Source organism: Brassica napus, chromosome A7, assembly GCF_020379485.1.
Source record: "Brassica napus cultivar Da-Ae chromosome A7, Da-Ae, whole genome shotgun sequence".
Lineage (NCBI taxonomy): Eukaryota > Viridiplantae > Streptophyta > Magnoliopsida > Brassicales > Brassicaceae > Brassica > Brassica napus.
Genome location: NC_063440.1, coordinates 12,647,047 through 12,667,315, shown reverse-complemented (window position 1 = coordinate 12,667,315; position 20,269 = coordinate 12,647,047). Strand labels below are relative to the sequence as shown.

At 37.2% G+C, this 20,269-nt stretch overlaps 3 protein-coding genes and 1 long non-coding RNA gene across 5 annotated transcripts; 2 read left to right on the top strand and 2 right to left on the bottom strand.

Moving 5' to 3' along the window:
• Positions 1-1,423: 1,423 nt before the first annotated feature.
• LOC111199746 lies at positions 1,424-3,526 on the bottom strand. The gene is made up of 7 exons (XR_002653599.2): positions 2,880-3,526; positions 2,710-2,795; positions 2,559-2,626; positions 2,280-2,426; positions 2,076-2,190; positions 1,826-1,989; positions 1,424-1,750 (listed from the first exon to the last, which is right to left on the bottom strand). It is a non-coding gene; the product is annotated as an uncharacterized LOC111199746 (long non-coding RNA).
• Positions 3,527-6,667: 3,141 nt separating this feature from the next.
• LOC106356407 (2,3-bisphosphoglycerate-dependent phosphoglycerate mutase 1) lies at positions 6,668-8,280 on the top strand. Its single transcript, XM_013796165.3, has 7 exons — positions 6,668-6,917; positions 7,002-7,222; positions 7,296-7,414; positions 7,488-7,644; positions 7,711-7,812; positions 7,913-8,032; positions 8,111-8,280. The coding sequence occupies exons 1-7, from the start codon at positions 6,668-6,670 to the stop codon at positions 8,165-8,167; spliced, it is 1,026 nt and encodes a 341-aa protein (XP_013651619.2). The 3' UTR covers positions 8,168-8,280.
• A 266-nt stretch (positions 8,281-8,546) lies between these two features.
• Positions 8,547-10,791, bottom strand: LOC106355241 (phosphatidylinositol transfer protein 3-like). 2 transcript variants are annotated; one of them, XM_048736771.1, is made up of 6 exons: positions 10,366-10,791; positions 9,968-10,046; positions 9,673-9,849; positions 9,465-9,563; positions 9,136-9,378; positions 8,547-9,058 (listed from the first exon to the last, which is right to left on the bottom strand). In XM_048736771.1, exons 1-6 carry the CDS (start codon positions 10,428-10,430, stop codon positions 8,735-8,737), a joined length of 987 nt encoding a protein of 328 aa, XP_048592728.1. In that variant the 5' UTR covers positions 10,431-10,791; the 3' UTR covers positions 8,547-8,734. The 2 variants fall into 2 exon arrangements, with proteins under 2 accessions (XP_048592728.1, XP_048592729.1); XM_048736772.1 differs by having other exon boundaries at positions 10,477-10,791.
• Positions 10,792-12,267: 1,476 nt separating this feature from the next.
• Positions 12,268-13,737, top strand: LOC106355242. Its single transcript, XM_013795223.1, has one exon. It carries the CDS (start codon positions 12,268-12,270, stop codon positions 13,735-13,737), a length of 1,470 nt encoding a protein of 489 aa, XP_013650677.1.
• The last annotated feature ends 6,532 nt before the right edge of the window (positions 13,738-20,269 follow it).

Below are 20,269 nucleotides of genomic sequence, written 5' to 3'. Positions count from 1 at the left end.
AAACACAAATACATCAATCAGATACATCGACATTCTCGTCATTACTAGAAACATCATCATTTTCATTAAACTCGTCTTCAACAGCTTCGTCCGTGGCATCGTCGGTAATATCTTCGTACTCATGATTATGCAGATCAATGAGAAGGATGTCATCAATTTGTTGTTCAGGTACCTCAACTTCATCTCTCTGTTCTTCTTGCAATGGTGGTTCTTCTCCACTGATGATTTGTCCACGAGGTGTAACTTTGATCACGGCAAACCAATTTATTCACGTTTCGTTTCCTCGTTACATCGTCGTTAATTTACGAGGAATTAGCGAGGCCCGCTTTTATTTTTACGAGGAATGAACGAGGCCAGCGTTTTTTTATTATGAGGTCTTTACGACGATTTCTGCTTACGTGGAATTAACGAGTGCCGCGTTCTTTATTTTTAAGAATCGTCGTAAGTTCCTCGTTAATTTACGAGGAAATAACTATGTTTATGTTTAAATCCCTAAAATCCGAAACCCCAAACCCCAACCCCAACCCCATCCTCCCTTTAACCTCAATCTCTTCTATCCATTCTAAACCCCAAATTCTAAAACCACAATTCCTTAACTAATAATCTCAATCTCTTCTTTCTAATTCAAACCCCATTACATAAAATTAAATTATATAAATAGATTTTCATGATTAAATCCATCAAATCACATGGATTAAGTCTGAAAATCAGTCATATTAAAACACAAATACATCAGTCAGATACATCGACATTTTCGTCATCACCAGAAACATCATCATTTTCATTATTCGTGATTATGTGGAATTTAGTAAGGTAGCCGAAACAAAAAACGTGTTACAATTACAAAGTGGATGGACTCGTAAATTCTTCGTTAAGTAAACGTAAACTATTTCCTCGTAAAGAAGATGCTACTTTTACATCGAGCTTACGAGGAAACAGTTTTTCCTCGTAAAAACGAAGTTACCTTGTGTGGTTTTTACGAGGAAATCGTTTCCTCGTTATTTTACGACGAACTAACGTTGATTGTAAATTTCCTTGTAAGATTCTCGTAAAGTCAACGTAAATTTACGAGGACCAGTTTTCCTCGTTAATTTTCATCGTTAATCTTGTGTTTTCTTGTAGTGTTTGACAAATGGATGTATTGTTGTAGTTTAAAAATCAAAGTCTCATACATTGTTGAGCAACGCAAAACTATATGAATGTATGTTGTAGGTGATAGAGTGGTAGTGTATTAAGAAACGTAAGGAGAAAAGGTGACAGAGTAATTGAGTGTGTATTTTTCATAAATTAGTATATAATTAATGTACATGAAAGTACGGGTGAAATGTATTGAAATCTAGTGTACCAGGAATGCTTTAGAAGAACACGGAATCAAAGGCAACGTGAATAAAACAGGTTGCATTTTGTCTCATAAAACACTAAATCATGTCAACCCTTTTTAATTAATAAAATAGTTGTTCTCTGAAGAGGTACATAAAAGGCTTGTTAAAAAACCTGGAAAAAAGGAAAATATATAAAAGTGAAACATAGAAAATGCATAGTAATATTTGATATTGTAAAGAAACAGGAGCAGGGTTGGGTCGACGGTGTGGCAGCTTCGTATCTTCACTCACGGGTGTGTGTATTGCCAACCTCTTCTTCCTTAACTCCCTCTGGATGTGTGTCATCCTTTAGACCTTCAACTTCGGTGCTGGTAATCTGCTTGGCCAATTTCCCTTTCAATAAATGGAGCTGCCTTGGGGTTGGAAGTCTGGAAAAGAGTTGAATTTATGTTACTATACTTTGGCTTATATGATTACGTTGGAGAGAAAATCTTATATAATACCTCGGTGGTGATGGGGTTACTGAGTCCTGAAACAGGGAAAGTGGGGGGGGGGGGGGGGGGGGTTGTCTAGAGGGGAAGTAAACGGGGGCACACATATTTGGAAAATATTTTCCAGCAAATTTTGCAAGGCATTGTGGGAGTTGCTCGCTGCCACCACTATTTATCTGCAGCGGATGTAAGAATTGAGTAGATTGGCAATTGTTTTACAATGTAATATTTTAGGGAAAAATTGTCGGAGGTAAGAACAAACCTCATTTAGAGTAAGAGCAGCTGCAGGTAGGTTAGTGAGTTGAAGCATCTCTCTGTCGAAGACCACAAAAGTGGCATTATCATTTGCATCATCAACTTATACTTCTACTTGGTACCTGTAGTGAAGAGTAACATTAGTGATCAGTATGAGTAGGATACTATCTAATAATCATACATATACAATTTTGCTATAAAAACTTCTTACTTTACAACACCTGTGGCGTTAAGATTAACACAGCGGTTGCAATGGGGAGACTGGTCTGATTTGTCTAGTTTCCTGCTGCACCCAGTGCATGAGACATAGTACCAGTTGTTATGCTTCAAGACCTCAACGATCCTAAGTCTACAAAACCTGCAAATAATGAGTATTTCGTGTATTATGAGTCTACAAAACCAGCGAAACAATATTTTCGACATATATACAAACTTGCAAATTTTTTGGGATTCACGGTTGTGACCACCATAACAGTCTGGGTTCTATCACCTGAGCTGATGAGGCCCCTAAACATTGCTGCAGCTTCGTCCCATAAAGAGAGATACACCACAACAGTCCTGTAATACATATTGAAATAACTGATGACTATAATGATGCAATATGTTAAAGAGTTTAATAGATCATGGCAATGTAGACTTACGATGACGAAGTAGACCACAACTCGAGTCATCACTTGAGCGTCCTTAAGGTCTGAACCTTGGACAAAATGAATTTTCCCAACAACATCTGACAGGTGATAAACAGATTACTATCTCAGTAACAAATCAGCAGAATTTACACAAAATAACCCAACACAAATACAAAACAAACCTGGGAGTTCAAAGCGTGAAACTTTAACGATGGAACCACTTCGTAAACATGGACGGTAGTGGGTGGTGGGAGCAGCAAGGAAATCCATGGATCACGAAGTTGTGGAAACCAAAATAAATATTTTACTTAAATCATTGGGCGTTGTCAGGAAAAAAACTATGATCCAAAAATAAAATGCGTGTTATTAAAATACCTTCTCATCAAGGAGAAGTAGAGTGACTCCCATGAATTCACCATGCTTCTTGATGTTTTTGGAGTCCCAGAAACGGAGCAGAAGAGCAACAATGAACTGGGCAGATCTACCGAGCCGGAGAACGTCGAAGGCTGCTTGTGCAACAATGGCATCAGAGGAAGACATTTTCTCAGAATCTCTCTACGCTCGACAAAAAAATATAGACTGAAAGTGATAGCAAAGGTTCATCCACCTCTTGACCATCTCCTATTTATAGATTCGACGGAGAAGAAACGAAGAGGTCGGAATCGTTACAAAGTTTAATGATTTAAAGTTTAATCGTTATTGCTGAATTTAAAGAAAACATTGAACTTGAAGGAATGTCAAGAGATAAGAAAAGAAACTCTGAAGATTAAGAAAACGGAGACGGCGAGGTGAACTGTGGATGAATGAAAAGGATGAAGCCCTAATCGAGAAAAGTAAGAAACGCTGCGTTTATATGATTTACCATTTAATCAGACCAAATAGAAACAATCCCCGACTAACCCATTATCTCCGTATTAAGCAAACCACAACACGTATAATCAAACCAAATTAAAATTAGTCAACCGGGAAACCAAAACTGATGCGGGGCACACTGTCATTAACGGGCTGGGATGCATTTACGATTTCTTCGTCTGGGTTGCCAGTGACGTGGCAGAATGAATGGCTGAGAATATTTTGCCTAGGTGGCACCCTTTAGAACACCCAAAATTAGTCCCTATTATATAGTGGGATGTGTATTTCCATATGCAATAGAGTGTCTTTTTGTAATGATGTGTCTATATATATTAATTGCAAATGTACTATTTTAAAATAACTATATGAAATCTAAAAGTTGTGAATTTTCATATAGATAAATAGTCAATATCAAGAAGTTTTTCATTGTGATTTTTTCACAAATTTATTAAAATGGTGAAGGAGAAAATTGTCTGAAGCTTCTAGCTTATAAATTATTAAGAGATATTCAAATGAAACGTCGTCAACAAAAAATATAAGGAAGGGTCATTCAAATTTGGATAGCAAAAAAATCCAAATAAAATAATGAAAATATTACTTAATTTTCTTTTACTAAATGAAAATGTATGTTTTTTTTTTCAGAATTGCATTTCTGATTATATGTTTCATTAACACATGATTCGTGTCTTATATATTCATACCTTTTGATTATATTAAAAAGTTTGACCATGACTATGTTATTATAAATATCTTAAAAATATTCTGACATTTCGGTTTGTTCTATAATTTAATTATTATTATAATATTATATATATAAGTAAATATATGGTTTTAAATTATATATTGTATGGTTTTATAATATCATGTTTTGGTGAGAATGTTTTTTGTCTGATTCGATTTTATCTATTTGGGTTTTAGATAAAGTGTTCAGATCAATTAAGAAATTTTTATTTATTATTATATCAATATTAAGAAAATGTAAACCATTAAAAAATGTTTGTATATATGCACATTTTAATTTATGCATAAGTTTGAAATATGTGCTATTTATTAATTGATTTTCTAATTAATTACACATAAGTGAGAATGATTGTTGGAGATTTAAGTGATTCTTTGAAACTGTTTAAATGAACTATTATAATTGTCTAAATGAAAAACTAAATAAAACACTATATTTTTTGGTGATTGCAACCTTTGGTGATGAACTTGCAATCTTTGGTAATAAACCATTGTGATTTTTGGTAATTTTATGGTGATAATGCATTTGGTGAATTGTAGTATTCAGTGATGAATCATTGCAAATTTTAGTGTTATCACAACACAGAAAAAAAAAATTCACAACAATCACAAAATAGATTAGGAAAAAGAGAGATTCCTTTTTAAAAGTTCATTAAGATCTTGGAAAAACATATAAACACGGAAAATTTCATTGCGTTGAAAAATTTGTTAAAATATTTAAGGATGTGTCTTTTCATACTAAAAATTGCATAGATGTTTTTTTTAAATATATCTTTTTATTATTTTATATCTATTTATATACATTTTAAAAATATTTAAAATTATATAAAATAATCTGGTGGTTATATTTTCCGAGTAATTTAATTAATTTAATAATATTATATATTTACAAATTAAATATATTGTATCTTTTGAATTTGACACTGTTTTTTTAGTTCGGTTAAACCAAAATTTTCAATTAAACAAGAAAACTACTAACGAAAAATATATGTATTATCAATAAAGAAATATAATTGCATGCAAGATACTTTTGTAATATATGTATTTCCTCTAAAGCATTTGTATTTTTGAAGTTTTCTTTATATAAAATATAGTTTATTTCGTTTTATAAAATGAGTTTCCGCACGGGTTCCTTACCTAGTATTAATTAAAGTTTGATAAGATTTATTACCCAAGTAATTGTCTCTACAACCACACGAGAGGTTGTTTGTTTTCTTCTTTTTCGAGAAAGAGTTTGAGAGGTTGTTTTGTTTTCCCACAATTTTATTCAATCGTATTACTCAGCATCATGACTATAACTTTTAATATAAAATCGAAACTAATGTATAATTGCGAAAACAGTTTGTTCTAGGCATGGACATTCGGGGTACCAATCGGGTTTCGGTTTTATCCATTCGAGTTTTGGTTTTTCGTGTTTATCAAAATCAGCCCCATTTGGGTTATATAAAAGTTTAGTTCGGGACCGGTTCGGGTTCTATCGGATTCGGGTTGGGGTTAGTAAATCTCCAAATAACCGGTATAACCCATTGTACTTTCGGGTTCGGGTCCCAATCGGTTCTCCGGTTAAAAATACATGATTTGTACTTATTTTGTAACTAAAACATAAATGAAATCGGTTCTTCAGATTAAAATACATGATTTATACATATTTTAATAGCCAAAACATAAGTAACATCGATTCAAAAATAAGAAAAAACATCAAACGTGATCATTCACAATCAAGCGAAAGATAAACATAGTTAGTGATAGAAAGAAAACCAGATAAATGAAATCATAAAAAAAAAATTAAGTTTTCATGAAATGAAAAACATTATTCAATGAAAACAAAACCAAAATCTACAAACTTCAAGCTTCAACCGCCACGCCACATTCCACCACCAACATTCATGTAATAGATAATTATTTTAGAAGCTCAATAATATCTTAAAGTATTTTGGATACATATTAAGAATTAAGATCTTATTTGGTAGAAGTTTTTTTTTGTGATTTTAAATGTTTCAGATTTTATCGGATATTCATTTAGGTCCGGGTTCGGTTCGGATAATACCCATAACCCAAAATACTAAAAAACAAGATCCATTTGGTATTTATTTCGGATTCGGATTGGTTCAGATTCATTTTCATCGGATTGGATTCGGTTCGGATTTTCGGATTCAGTTTATTTGCTCAGCCCTAGTTTGTTCCATGTTGTCTCACTTGTCATTATTTGTCACTACCTGAGGAAGCCGATCATTTGAAAACACGCCAAACTCTACAAGACACTCAAAGAACCCTTCTCTTTCTTTTTATTTTTCATCTGTTGTTTTACGTTTTAACATTAACATCCAAAGTTAACAATTAATCACAAATTCGATTTCTTTCCTTCAGAATGTCAACGGCTATGTCTTACCAATCAATCTATTCCTTTGTCTCTCAACAGTCTTCCACAATCTCTCAATCTTCAAGACAGCCTCTGCTCCTGCCAACAAAATGTCTCAAGATCGATTCATCACTTTGTTATTATACCTCAAGAAGAAAGAGAAACTTATCCAAGATTGAAACAATATCCTCTCAGATATCAGTTTCTTACAACACTACTCTCTTGTCTCCTTCTAAGAACATCATCCCTGACAACTCTCAGAAAAAATCAAGTAATATGATCCTTCGAAGTTCTTCAATATCATATAAGAATCATAATTGGTTTTGTATACTTACCCTTTTGTTCTATGTTTTAGATGAAGCAGCTCTGATATTGATTAGGCATGGAGAGTCTTTATGGAACGCCAAGAATCTTTTCACGGGTTGTGTTGATGTGCCATTGACAGAGAAAGGTGTTGAAGAAGCTATTGAAGCAGGGAAGATAAGCAACATACCTATCGATGTTATCTTCACATCCTCTCTAATCCGTGCTCAGATGACTGCAGTGCTTGCCATGATTCAACACCGTCGTAAGAAAGTATGTGAAAACCAAGCTCATCTTTCTGACTTGATCTTTTCATTTACTAATAAATGGATTTAAACCAATCTAGGTTCCTATCATATTACACAACGAAAGCGACCAGGCCAAATCTTGGAGTCAAGTGTTCAGTGAAGAAACTAAAGATCAATCAGTTCCTGTCATACCTGCATGGCAGCTCAACGAAAGAATGTAAAGTTTCTTGTCTTTCTTTGGTTCTACGCTTGAACAGATAGAAAAGCAGCTTATCAGCTTTTGGCTATAGGTATGGAGAGTTGCAAGGTCTGAACAAGCAGGAAACAGCGGAGAGATATGGGAAGCAGCAAGTCCATGAATGGCGTAGGAGTTATGACATTCCTCCTCCCAAAGGAGAGAGCTTAGAGATGTGTGCTGAGAGAGCAGTGGCTTACTTTGAGGAAAATGTAATGATTCTTTTTTCATTCTTACTTCTTCTTGAGTTTATCTACTAATGTCAAACCAAAATGCAGATAGAACCAAAGCTTGCAGCTGGAAAGAACGTAATGATAGCTGCTCATGGGAACTCTCTGCGGTCTATCATAATGTATCTAGACAAATTGACTTGCAAGGAGGTGTGACAAGAAAGTTAGCTAAAATCTAAATTCTTAATTACTATGTTTGTTTTTTTTTGTGATGAATGATGGAAGTTTTCTCTGTGGTTTTGGTTGTTAGGTGATAAGTCTGGAGCTATCGACTGGTATACCACTTCTCTACATCTTCAAAGACGGCAAGTTCATGAAGAGGGGAAGCCCTGTTGGTCCTACAGAAGCTGGTGTCTATGCGTATACCAAGGTTAGGCATCGTTTCTACTGTTCTACCATCTTCGTCTTCTTTGAGTTCTCTGTCTTAGATGGTTCTCTTTGCTTGCAGAGATTGGCTCAATACAGGCAGAAGCTGGACGAGAGCAGTGAAGTCATTTGTTCCTGAAGTTAAATGAAGAAATAGGTTGTTAATATACGTAGCTTATTTCCCTCAAGATTTGGACCTTAGAGCGGTTTATAAAGTGTTGTAAACAAAAACACGAAGAAAACAAAAACACAGAAGAAAAAAAACATCATTGAAGCAAATATCCGTTTTACTATTTGTATATTGACTATATGTGAATGAATAATATACAATCTTTTAAACTCAGATTTATGCAGCTTTAAAATCAGATATTATATTTCTGTTTAGGAATTTAATCTATTAAAAGCGGTTTTCCTAATCATAAAAGATATATACCGTACTGCAAGGTTTTTGGACCCCACTCTCATATGTCAATCTTGATAATAAGTCAATCTTTCTTGTGCTTTTTTTCTGGTGTATTTAGATTTAAATCACTTCCACAATCAACGCAAAGTATATAAGAGTTCATATATATGTGGCGTATCCACCGTTACATGTAAGAGTATCTCCAGCTTATTAGTAAGAATGGTTTAGAAGAAGATGAGAAGAGTTGATGTTTTAGTTAAACCAGGAGCTTTTTTTATTCTAGGCTACATGTCTAGGTTCTTGTTAAGAGGTTCCGTTCTTGATCTTCTCATCTGGTATGTCCTCCAAGCGCTTCATCTCAGTGTCTGAAACCTCAGAATCAGAGTTGGTAAAATGAGCTGAGGTTGAAGACACTGGTGTGTTTCCATAGAACTTCAAATCATCCTCTCTCATTCTCTCAGCATACTTCTCAAAATTGAAACTCGAATCACTGTTTTCCCCACCAAAGGCAACCTCAAGTTGCTCCATATCGAAAATATCCTCAAGAATCTTCTTGCTCACGTTATCATCCGAGTATACAAACTTCACCTTGTTGCAAGTCTTTGGCTCTAGAAACGGTTTCACCATCTTCCAGGTTTATACAATGACACATTATGTCAACAAAGTTCCATATACATTTGCATGAGAGATTCTTGAAAACATACCTTCCAAAACGGTTCAAAAATCTTAGGTGGGTTGTATAGTATGGCCAAGCCTAAGCGTTCAGGGTAATGTTCTTGTAACACATGAGCGGTTTCTCGAGACACTTTGATGGATAAATGCGACATGTTGAAACCGTGAAAATCAATTAGCCAAACCATTTGTTCTTGGTTATCCGGTAGATTCAAGATTGCATTCTCCATGCAGTATACCAAGAATCTAATCTGCCCTTTAGGAGATTTTGTATTCTGTAATAAAATCAAAACATAAACAATAAATCAAAGAAAAATTGCATAGAGAATCAGAGGTCTGAAATGGTGGATAAGAGGCCAACCTGGCAACTTGGTCTCATAACCAAAACTGGTCTTCCATATTTGTCGGTATAATTAGATCGGTATATCTTACCGGTCTCAGCTTCTCGTGCAATCTCCTCCTATAACAACCATTTTCGTGTTACAAAAAAAACAACCATTTTATGGTTTTAAAGTATGTTTACATATTCAAGAATACATACATACATACATACATACATACATACATACCCATCGGATCTCCCTGGGTTTGTACTGAGTCCTCCATTTCAAGGTTTCTTTAAGCATTTTAGTTGCTTTCTTGACATGGCCGTTACGCGCAGCTAGATAACGGGTAATGGCAGCATCTGAACAATACTCAGATGACTTCCCAATCAGTGGCCCTAGTAATGTCCTCACTTCATTTATCTATAATTATATCAACAGACAATATATACTAGTTGAATCACACATCAAATTATAATCATCACAAAGCAGCTAATGATTCCTCTTATCATCATCATTATCATAATCATCGTCATTATACCTTGTTTAGATAGTCCTCTGGTGGCGATGTATTCTCAAACCCACTGGAAGATGAACCTTTGGTACCAAGACTCATCTTACTGAAAATTGAGGATCAAAGGAGCAACCAAAACTGATTAGAGACAAATAAAAAAGGAACAAAATACAGAGATTCATACTCAAATCTAAATTTGAGGGGAGATACAACAGAAGAACCAATGCATATAATAGACACAAATCTAACTTTGATAAATTAGAAACACAAGAACAGGTTCTGATTAAACACAAGACAGAAATACATCCATATAACAGTTTTAAGAATCAAGACAACTAACTAACAATATGCCCTTTGATCCGACTCCTGAGTTACTACAATCAAGATAAATTCAGAAATCAATAAGTTAAAGAACATGAACTCACCTTAGAAAAAAAAATGAACTAAAGCGACTGCGATGAGATCGAGTTGATAAGTCAAACTCAAACATAGAAATTTAAGAGCATAATATTGAGACCGAGAAGTGGTTAACTTACGGTCTAAAAGTGTCAAAGACTTGATTGTACGAAAAGTAGTTCAAGAAGAAGGGTTTTTGTCTGGCGGCTACGTTCGGACAGTGTGATAGAGAAGCGTTTAGAGACACGTGACGCGCGGTTGAGGGAAGACATATACACCTTTTTGTTTATTTTTTGTGTGATTCAAAGCAGATTCTGTTTTGTGTTTGATGTAACGTGGACCTTAGTGAATCGTACCGGGAAATAAACCAGGTTTGACTTCTTGATTTGAACTTTGGCTAGATTGTGAATATGACGGTCTAACCGGCTTAGTCGTTTTCAGCCCCCTACGACATTATGATAGGTATCACCCTTGTAAGTAAGCTGACGTGGAGACTCACTGGAAGGAAGATCAAGGAGAGCTTTGGAATGATACAGAAGGTTTGCAGTTACAAGCTTGAAGAATAAGGAAAAATAAGTCTGTGTATAAATAACTGTTGTGCATTGCTTAGAACGGTATCGAGGATTATAATTGTGAAATCCTTGGCGATGTGCTAGGAACTCAGGTGATAGAGTAGCTGAGGAACTCAGGTGATAGAGTTCCTCCATTATTGTAATTCTTGAGCTTATCTTCAATATACAGCTTTTATCCAGTAGATCGGATCTTTGATCCTATCACATTACCAACAATATTTTCTGATAAGTCATATGCCACCAACTCCATTAAACCGAAAAAGGGAAAAATTATTGGATTAGTTAAGCTTTTTTCTTTGAAAAGAAGTTAAGCATTTTTTATCATCTAATAAATAGCTTTGAATGAAAAAAGTATTTTAAAATTACTTATTCTATCTATAGAAAAATTTATTGATTTTTAAGTACTGTAAAAAAATTTCAATATATTTGTATTTCAAGTTTATATATATCTAATTACGAGCAAAATCTTATCGTTCACAAAACAAAACCGTAACAAATATATAAAATTATTTGCAACACGTGACATGGAAAATGGTTTTATGTATAAGTATAACTATTACTTGCTACTCGGCTCATACTTTTTATTTGATCCGTGATTGGTTCGTAAAATTGATCTGTGATTGGTTCGTAAAATCGAGTACTCATTTTAGCCAAGTCGATTATCATGTTGTTTGTTTCAATTATTTAGAAGTACAAAACAAGTATCAAATATTAAAATAAAATAACTATTTGACGTTGTTGGCTTATTACTCGTAGTTTGTTATCCGTTTTTACTTTTGAAAATAAAATTTCTAAATTATAATAAAATAACTCATTTATATGATAAATGTATTAAAATATGATATACTACGAGAAATATTTTAAGGTTTTCTATTTCATATATGTGACGTGGATGAAGACTTTTGTGGTTTGTTTTTAATGTTGTTTTGTATCAACTTAATACATATTAGAAGTAAAAATACTATTTATTAAAAAGAAAAATTATTTTTTTGCATGTAATTCTAACTAATTAAGATTTTTATATAATTACAAAGTATAAGTAGAAAAAAAAATTATCAAATAATTTACAAATAACTTTCAAGTAATCTGTAAGCACTTTAATCTCTAAATTCACTCCCTCTTTTGGGCTCCCGTTTTCTCTCTTCTTGTTAGGATACTCTATCTAAGGGAAGTAGAGCTATTGCCTAGGTTTTTTCCTCTTTTTGTTTAAAAAAACACGAAATTTCCTTATTTTGGGTGAGAATCTACCAAATCTTTTGGTTTTTACTGGTTTTATCTAGGGTTTATAGGAGCCGCCGCTTTGGTTTTTTAAAAAAAAGAAGAACAAGTCTGCGGCAAAACACAGAATTTTGAGTAAGGATGGGAAACATTGATCGTGCTTTTGAATCAATGTCACTGGAAGAAGATGAAGTCCCTTTCGATCTGCCTGATCTACCACAGTTCAGTGCGATAGAAAGAAATAAGATGAGTATCTTGGGACGTACTCTAAACCCTGAGAATCAAAACATCGCTGATCTGATCAGGGACATGCCAAGGAAGTGGCAGGTGTATGGGAGAGTACATGGGATTGCTCTATCGAAAACTACTTTTCAGTTTGTATTCAAATATGAACACGACTTGGAGGAGGTGCTAAACAAGAGAGTCTGGACGTTCAACGACTGGAGTATCGTCATTGATCGATGGACTGAGACGCCAGATGAGGATTACCTAAAGTACCTTTTGGTTTGGGTTAGGATTCGCAATATCCCGGTGAATCACTATACTGCAGAGGCCATTACTGCGCTGGGAGATATCATTGGGAGAGTAGATGTGGTAGCTTTTGATCCAGATAAACCGCAGACTAATGACTATGTTCGTGTGAGGGTATTTTTTGATGTCTCAAGACCAGTGAGACGCTCCAAAGTGGTCAATCTACCTAAAGGAGGCGGATCAGTTACAATCCTCTATGACTTCGAGAGGATTCAAAAGCGGTGCTACCATTGCCAGCGTCTGACCCACGAAAAGGATAAGTGCCCTATACTTATTCAGGAACGTCAAACGAAAGCGAAAGAATGGAGGAAAAAAGTAACTGAGGAAAACCAGAGGAAAGAAGAAGGGAAACAGACGTTTATGGTCACTATTGAGAAAGACGATCCTCTATATGGGGTCCTTAATGAAGACCAAGTAGGGGTGGACAAAGCGACAGGACGGAGGAAGATCAACCCCGAAGTCTTACAACAGATGAGGGAGTATATTTTGGCGGCTGAAGGTGGTGAGAAACGCATCAGACAGGAACGGGTCCGGAAATCCGTCTCTGATCTAGACAATGATCCTATAGGTCAGAAGAAATTCCTGCGCCTGGAAGCTCCACCGGTAATAACTAATGATGTGGATAAAGGGAAAGGCTTTGTTTTCAGCTACTCGAAACAAACAGAACCACACAATAGTAAAAACAATGACTCACGAGGCTCAAGCTCGCGGGTGGAAGGAGACAACATTGCTTTGGATTGTGGTTCTGATGATGGGGGAGGAAAGGGAGGTCCAAAAGCTGGAGAAAATGGAAATCACTTTTTCTTTGACTGTTCAACGGGTTTTAGCAGCGGTTTCTCTGCTGCTAGCTCTTCCGGGACAACAAAGATAAAAGTATCTGGAAGACACAGACCTCCCAAAAAATTCCGCAGACAAAAAGCTCAAACAAGTAATGAGGTGGCTGCAAGAGGAGAGGACAGTCTACACGGGGCATCGTTGGATTCAAAGAGGAAGGCTGCAGAGGTGGCAGGGAATTTTTCTAAAATCGCAAGACGTAACAAAACAGAGGTGGTCCCAAGTGGGGGACTGCCAAACCAGTAATGAGTATACTGAGTTGGAATTGTCGAGGCTTGGGACGGTCTCAAGACTTGATGATTCCCCATCTCAAGGAGATACGTAAAAAATATCTTCCTGAGATAATGTTTTTGATGGAGACAAAGCAACAGAAGGATAAGGTGTTGGATTTACAAGTTTGGTTGGGTTACGATAGAGTTTTTACAGTGGAACCGGAAGGTTTGAGTGGTGGTTTAGCACTGATGTGGTCAAATAAGGTGAATATGTGTATTCATTATGCAGATAAGAACCTTATAGATGTGGAAGTTACTTTTGGAGGGGTGAGGTTCTTTATGTCCTTTGTGTACGGGGTGCCGGGTCATAGTGGAAAAGAGATTGTCTGGGAAAGACTTATGAGATATGGGGTGTCTAGGAATGCTGGTTGGAGTTGGGTTGGTGATTTCAATGAGATACTACACAATGGCGAAAAGATAGGGGGGCCGAGCAGGAGTGATGGATCTTTTGAGAGCTTTAGAGACTGTGTTAGTGTGTGTGGGATGACGGAGCTCAGTGGATGGGGTGATAGCTTTACCTGGTCAGGAGTGCGGTGCAAGAAATACATTCAAAGCAAGCTTGATAGATGTTTTGGGAACACGGAGTGGAAACGTAATTTCCCCCTTGCGACCCAAGTTTTTTTGGAAAGACTGGGGTCTGATCATAAACCGGTCTTGGTTCGCCTGTTTGGACACCAGTCAGGGCCCAGAGGGTCTTTCAAGTTTGATAAGAGGATGGTTGGGAAGCAGAAAGTACGTGAATGCATTATGGAGGCATGGAAAAGGCAGAATGGGAATGACCAAAGATCCTTGTCTGAACGGTTTGGTTGTGTGCGTAGGAGCTTGGGTAGATGGAAAAGGGAATGCAGTAACAACTCGAAGGAAAGACTGTGTGGACTACGATATGATCTAGAGGCTGAGTACTCATCTGGAGTTCCTGATTGGGGGAAAATAAAATTTCTCAAGTTGGAAATCTTTCAGGCCTTTAGAGATGAAGAAGAGTTTTGGCGCCAAAAGAGTAGAGATAAATGGCTAGTGGCTGGAGACAACAACACCAGTTTTTTTCATGCTTCAGTCAAAGATACGAGACTGAGGAACCAAATCTCAAAACTAATTGATGATTCAGGACAAGAAGCCACAAACACTGAGGCGATGGGTCAAGTAGCGGTGGAGTATTTTACCTCTCTGTTCTCCTCAGGTGCGGGGGGAGATCCTTCAGACATTTTTGATGGCTTTCCAGCAAGGGTAACTGCAGAGATGAACCGGACATTGTTAAGAGAGGTCTCTGACGCGGAGATACGGGACGCCGTTTTTGGTATTAAATCTTCAAGTGCACCTGGATGGGATGGTCTTAATGGTTTGTTCTTCCAGAAGTATTGGGACATCATTGGCCTAGATATCGCCAAAGAGATAAAGACTTTTTTCTCAGATGGTTCTTTCCCGCGCGATTGGAATGTCACACAACTATGTCTGATCCCTAAGGTGATAAACCCTGAAAGAATGGTAGATTTAAGGCCGATTAGCCTTTGTACAATCATGTACAAAATCATTTCGAGGATCTTAGTCTCAAGACTGAAGCCTATGCTGGAAACGGTGGTGTCGCCCACACAATCCGCTTTTGTCCCTGAACGACTGATATCTGATAATATTATCATAGCGCATGAAGTGGTCCATGGATTGCGTACTCATCAAGCTATCTCATCAGAGTTCATAGCGATCAAAACGGATATGTCAAAAGCTTACGACCGTATAGAGTGGAGGTACCTGGAAAACCTTTTGACTGCCTTGGGTTTCGATAAGAAGTTTGTTGACTGGATAATGTTCTGCGTTACTTCTGTCACTTACTCGGTGCTGATTAACGGTGAGGAGAAAGGAAACATAAATCCAAAGAGAGGTTTGAGACAGGGAGACCCTCTGTCACCCTTTCTGTTTGACTTGTGTACTGAAGGTCTATCCTATCTACTGAACAAAGCAGAGAGCATGGGTGAGATTGAAGGGATAAAATTCTCTGCGGAAGGGCCGGTGATACATCATCTGTTTTTTGCTGATGACTCGTTTCTAATGGTGAAAGCCTCAGACGAGCAATGTACAAAGCTTCGGAGCATTCTGAAGGTGTATGAGGAGAATTCAGGTCAGATGATCAGCCTTACAAAATCATCTATAACTTTTGGTGCGAAGATTGCGCCATCACGGAAGGTCAAAATAAAAGAAATTCTTGGTATTGAGGCTGAAGGTGGGACAGGGAAGTATCTGGGTCTACCGGAATGTTTCAGTGGATCCAAAGTGGAGATGCTGCAGTACATCCAGGAGAAGATGAAGTCACGGTTTCATGGGTGGTATGGTCGGTTTCTCTCAGCTGGGGGGAAAGATATCCTGTTAAAAACTGTGGCTATGGCAATGCCAGTGTTCGCAATGTCGGTTTTCAAACTGCCAAAAACTACATGTAAGAATCTCACGAGTGCGATGTCGAAGTTCTGGTGGGATGTGCAAGAAGGCAAATCTAAGATTCATTGGATCAGCTGGGAAAAATTATGTCTGGGAAAGAACCAAGGTGGAATGGGTTTTAGGGATATAGAGAAGTTTAATCAAGCCTTACTTGCAAAGCAAGGATGGCGTTTATTGATGGACTCTGAATCTCTCTGCGCACGGTTCCTTCGCAGTAGATATTACCCAAATGGAAAGTTCATGGAGGCATCATTGGGAGCGCGGCCGTCGTATGCATGGAGGAGCATTTTGTTTGGCCGACAGTTGTTGGAGAAAGGTCTACGAAGAACAATTGGCTCTGGTGAGGATACATCTGTTTGGTGGGATAAGTGGCTTTTCAGTGAGTCTCCTATGGCCCCCCTACGTAAACCAATCTTCTTTGAGGTGGATTTAAGAGTTTCTGAGCTTATTAATCCACAAACAAAGTCTTGGGATAGGGGAAAACTGGAGGACAATTTCTTTCCACCGGACGTTGAAAGGATTTTAAAACAGAGACCGGTATGGGGAGAGAAAGATAGTTATGAGTGGGTACATACTCATTGGGGTGGCTACACTGTGAAATCGGGATACTGGTTAGCTTCATGTCTAGACAGTTCGGAGACACGAAGGGAATGTTTAGCTCAACCATCGATTCATGGTCTTTTGGAAAAAGTCTGGAAAGTGAAAACTGTTCCAAAGATCAGGGTTTTTATGTGGAAAACCCTTTCGAATGCTCTTTCGGTGAATGATGGCTTGCTGGCTCGAGGTTTAAAGATAGATCCACGGTGTCAGAGATGTGGGATGGAGGGAGAGTCTATTAATCATGTGCTGTTCACTTGTCCGGCTGCTCGTCTAGTGTGGGCTCAGTCAAACTTTCCTTTCCGCGACGAGGTTTCGAGAACATGACTCTGTTTGAAAATTTCAACTATTTACTTTTCCTGCCAAGATATCTCCAAGTTCCAGATGAGATTGGTCGCATGTTCCCGTGGATTTTGTGGACTATTTGGAAAAACAGGAATCTATTCTTATTTGAGGGGAAGGAGTTTACGGCAGAGGATACGATGGCAAAGGTCTTTGAGGATTCTGGGCACTGGTTTGCAGCTCAGAGATGTCTAGAGGAAGAAGATGAAGCTGAAAACAGAGCGTCTCGTGCTAGAGATAAGTGGGAGGGGCCAAGCTCAGGTTTCCTAAAATGTAACGTGGGTCTGCAGTGGTCAAAAAGGGAAAAGGCTCTTGGAGCAGCGTGGGTCTTAAGAAACGAAGGAGGAGAAACTCTCTTACATAGTAGAAGGGCTTTTGCAAAAGTTGATTCTTTAGTGGAGGGAAACTTTTTAGCTCTGGCATGGACGATTGAATCAATGCAAAGCCATCATGTGACAAGGGTTATTTTTGAAGTGGATTTTGCAGAGTTGGCTGGTGCGGTAACAAAGCCAAAAGCTTGGCCAGCTTTCAGATATCAAGGAACTGAGCTGAAGAAAGTTCTGGTTAATTTTCAGGAGTGGGCTATTGTGGTTGTTTCGTCGAGAGCTAATAGATGTGCTCAAGCGATCGCAAAGAGTGTGACAAGGGAGAAGAGGCTCCAATCCTATGTGGCGATGGGTATACCCCTATGGTTGAAGGAACTTTTTGACTCTGATTTGCAACGGATGGGTTGATGTTCTGAAGGTCTGATAGTCTTAACGGTTTTTGAGGGTGGAGCTTCATGCTTGGTGCCCGCGGTTTCTTGTTCTTAAGTGCGATGATATTCATTATTTTGGTTGTCATTTTCTGGTGTCAAACATTTTGTTTCTTTCTAATAATAAAGCTACGCAAGAGTTAAAAAAAAAAAATCTGTAAGCACTTCACAAATAACAAGCGGTAAAACAGGGTTAAGTAAATTACAAACACATATAAGTTTGTTAGCAAGTACTTAAAATTGCAAGTACTCGTTTTTTACAAACCAAGTACAATTTATCTGAACAAGCTAAGCCAATTACCAAATATAGCAAAAATGGAAAGTATTTGGCTTGTGCTCATCTCTAGCTAAACCGCACATCAACGAAGAATGAAATAAGTTGTCGATAACTTTTGCAACCATAAAAAAAAAAATACAATTTTCAACCTTAGGCCTTGAATGTATACTGCATAAAATATATTATAAAGCTTCACGTATCTATTCGGTTTTTGGTTCGGTTCAGCTCAGTTTTTGGTTTGAGGATTTCTGGTTCTAAAAATATAGGATCAATTAGCATAACTGGTAGGATCCAAATTCAAACCGAACCTTGTTTTTCGGTTCGCTTTGGTTCGGATAAATGTGCCCATGTCTAGCTATAGTTTTGCTATTTAAAAATACAATATTTTAGATGAGAAAATATGTGAATATGATTTGTAAAGTTTTTCATATATATAATTGTTTTTTTAAATTAAATAAAATCTTAGTAATAGCATATTAAATTTTATATTGAGATATATAAAATAATTTTTTTAAATAAAACTATATTAGTATCACTATTTTTTTTTGTTTATATGTATCTCGCAGTTACACTATTTATTATACGTGCTACTATTCATACTTTTTTTGAACCGGTTATTTTAGACGAACCGAAGTTATTCTGCAGCATGTTTTCTCTTATACAAACCGCAATTAAACCGTACAACAGTATCCAATCCACTTGTCCCGCACTGCTCAAACCACTGTTACCACTCGTTGTTTTAACATCATTCTGACAAATTTCATTTATGTTATAAAAGTTATATCAATAATTGTTTACCGGAAAAACATAATAGGTATTGGACTATATATCTTGCGAAATTTTACGGAGACAAGTCACCTTATTATTTTTTATTTTTTTTGCCATCTGATATTATTATTCATGTAAAATACAGAAACCCAAACCCAACCCAAAAAAAAACCCAAAGATAAGGTTCCAAACACAACTCCCAAAACAAAATTAAACCTAAAAGCCCACAAACTGGCCCAATTTATACTGGCCCAAACCAACACGTGACACTGTTTCGTTTCTCCCCCCAAAGACGAGACGTGTCGAAACCTCAACAGCGAGGCATGACACACGTCACGAAATCCTTCACCACCACCGCCAAAGAGAACACACCGGAAACTGGACCTTGCCGGGAACTGAATGGCACTTCACCGGACCTCGCCGGGAGCAAGCGCTTACCCAAACTCACTTCATCACCTTTGCTTCTTTTCACTGGAGAGCGTCAAAACGAGAAGTCGAGACCTCATCCAGAAACGAAGCCATCACCCAAACGATTAGAAATCCCTCACTCACCATCCATGCACCATCACCACTTAATTTCAGATCGTCGGAGAGCATCAATCGAGCAAATCGAGAGCTCATCCGTCACATCAAGCACATAATCAACCAAATCACCACTCGAAAAACCATAGAAACCAAACCAAAACCGCCATCGAAACGAGAGGACCGTACGATGCGGGAGAAGAAGCTGGCGAGAAAGATGTAAAACGAATCATCTTCTCCCAGTAGCAAAGTCGGCGAAGCCTGCTTAAAGAACAACGCTTCCCAGAGGCAAGACCCAAAGAAAAAGAATCGAAGAACCGATAGAGCACCGGAGAAAGCTTCATCTCATCTCAGAGAGGAGAGAGAGAAGTCCCGGTCTCCGTCGTGATCACGAAGGTTATGGAGACGAGTCACCTAAAATCCACATGCAGATTCCTCGTTCCCACAATATGAAGTGAATTTTTCATTTCATTCACCCCAGACATATCTCCACATGCATTTGTTTTGTTTTGACCCATTTGTCTACTATAAAATTCTTGTTTTCTGAACTAATATTAGTTAAAATATAGGTAAGAAAATAGTGAAATCCCAAAATAATAAGATCTCTTCGGAGCTTCAGAGGCCACCTGACGTATAAGTGGATCCACGGTAAGAGAGATAGACAAACAGTATAAAATGGACCTTATCAACTGTCGGTTGACTTCTGTGACTTCAATAGACGAAACGGCTTCATAAATTATTTATAGGTTTTTATAAATTTTAATGTATATTTTATCTCGTGGTATTTCTTGAGATTCTATGATTAGAATGGTTATATCATCC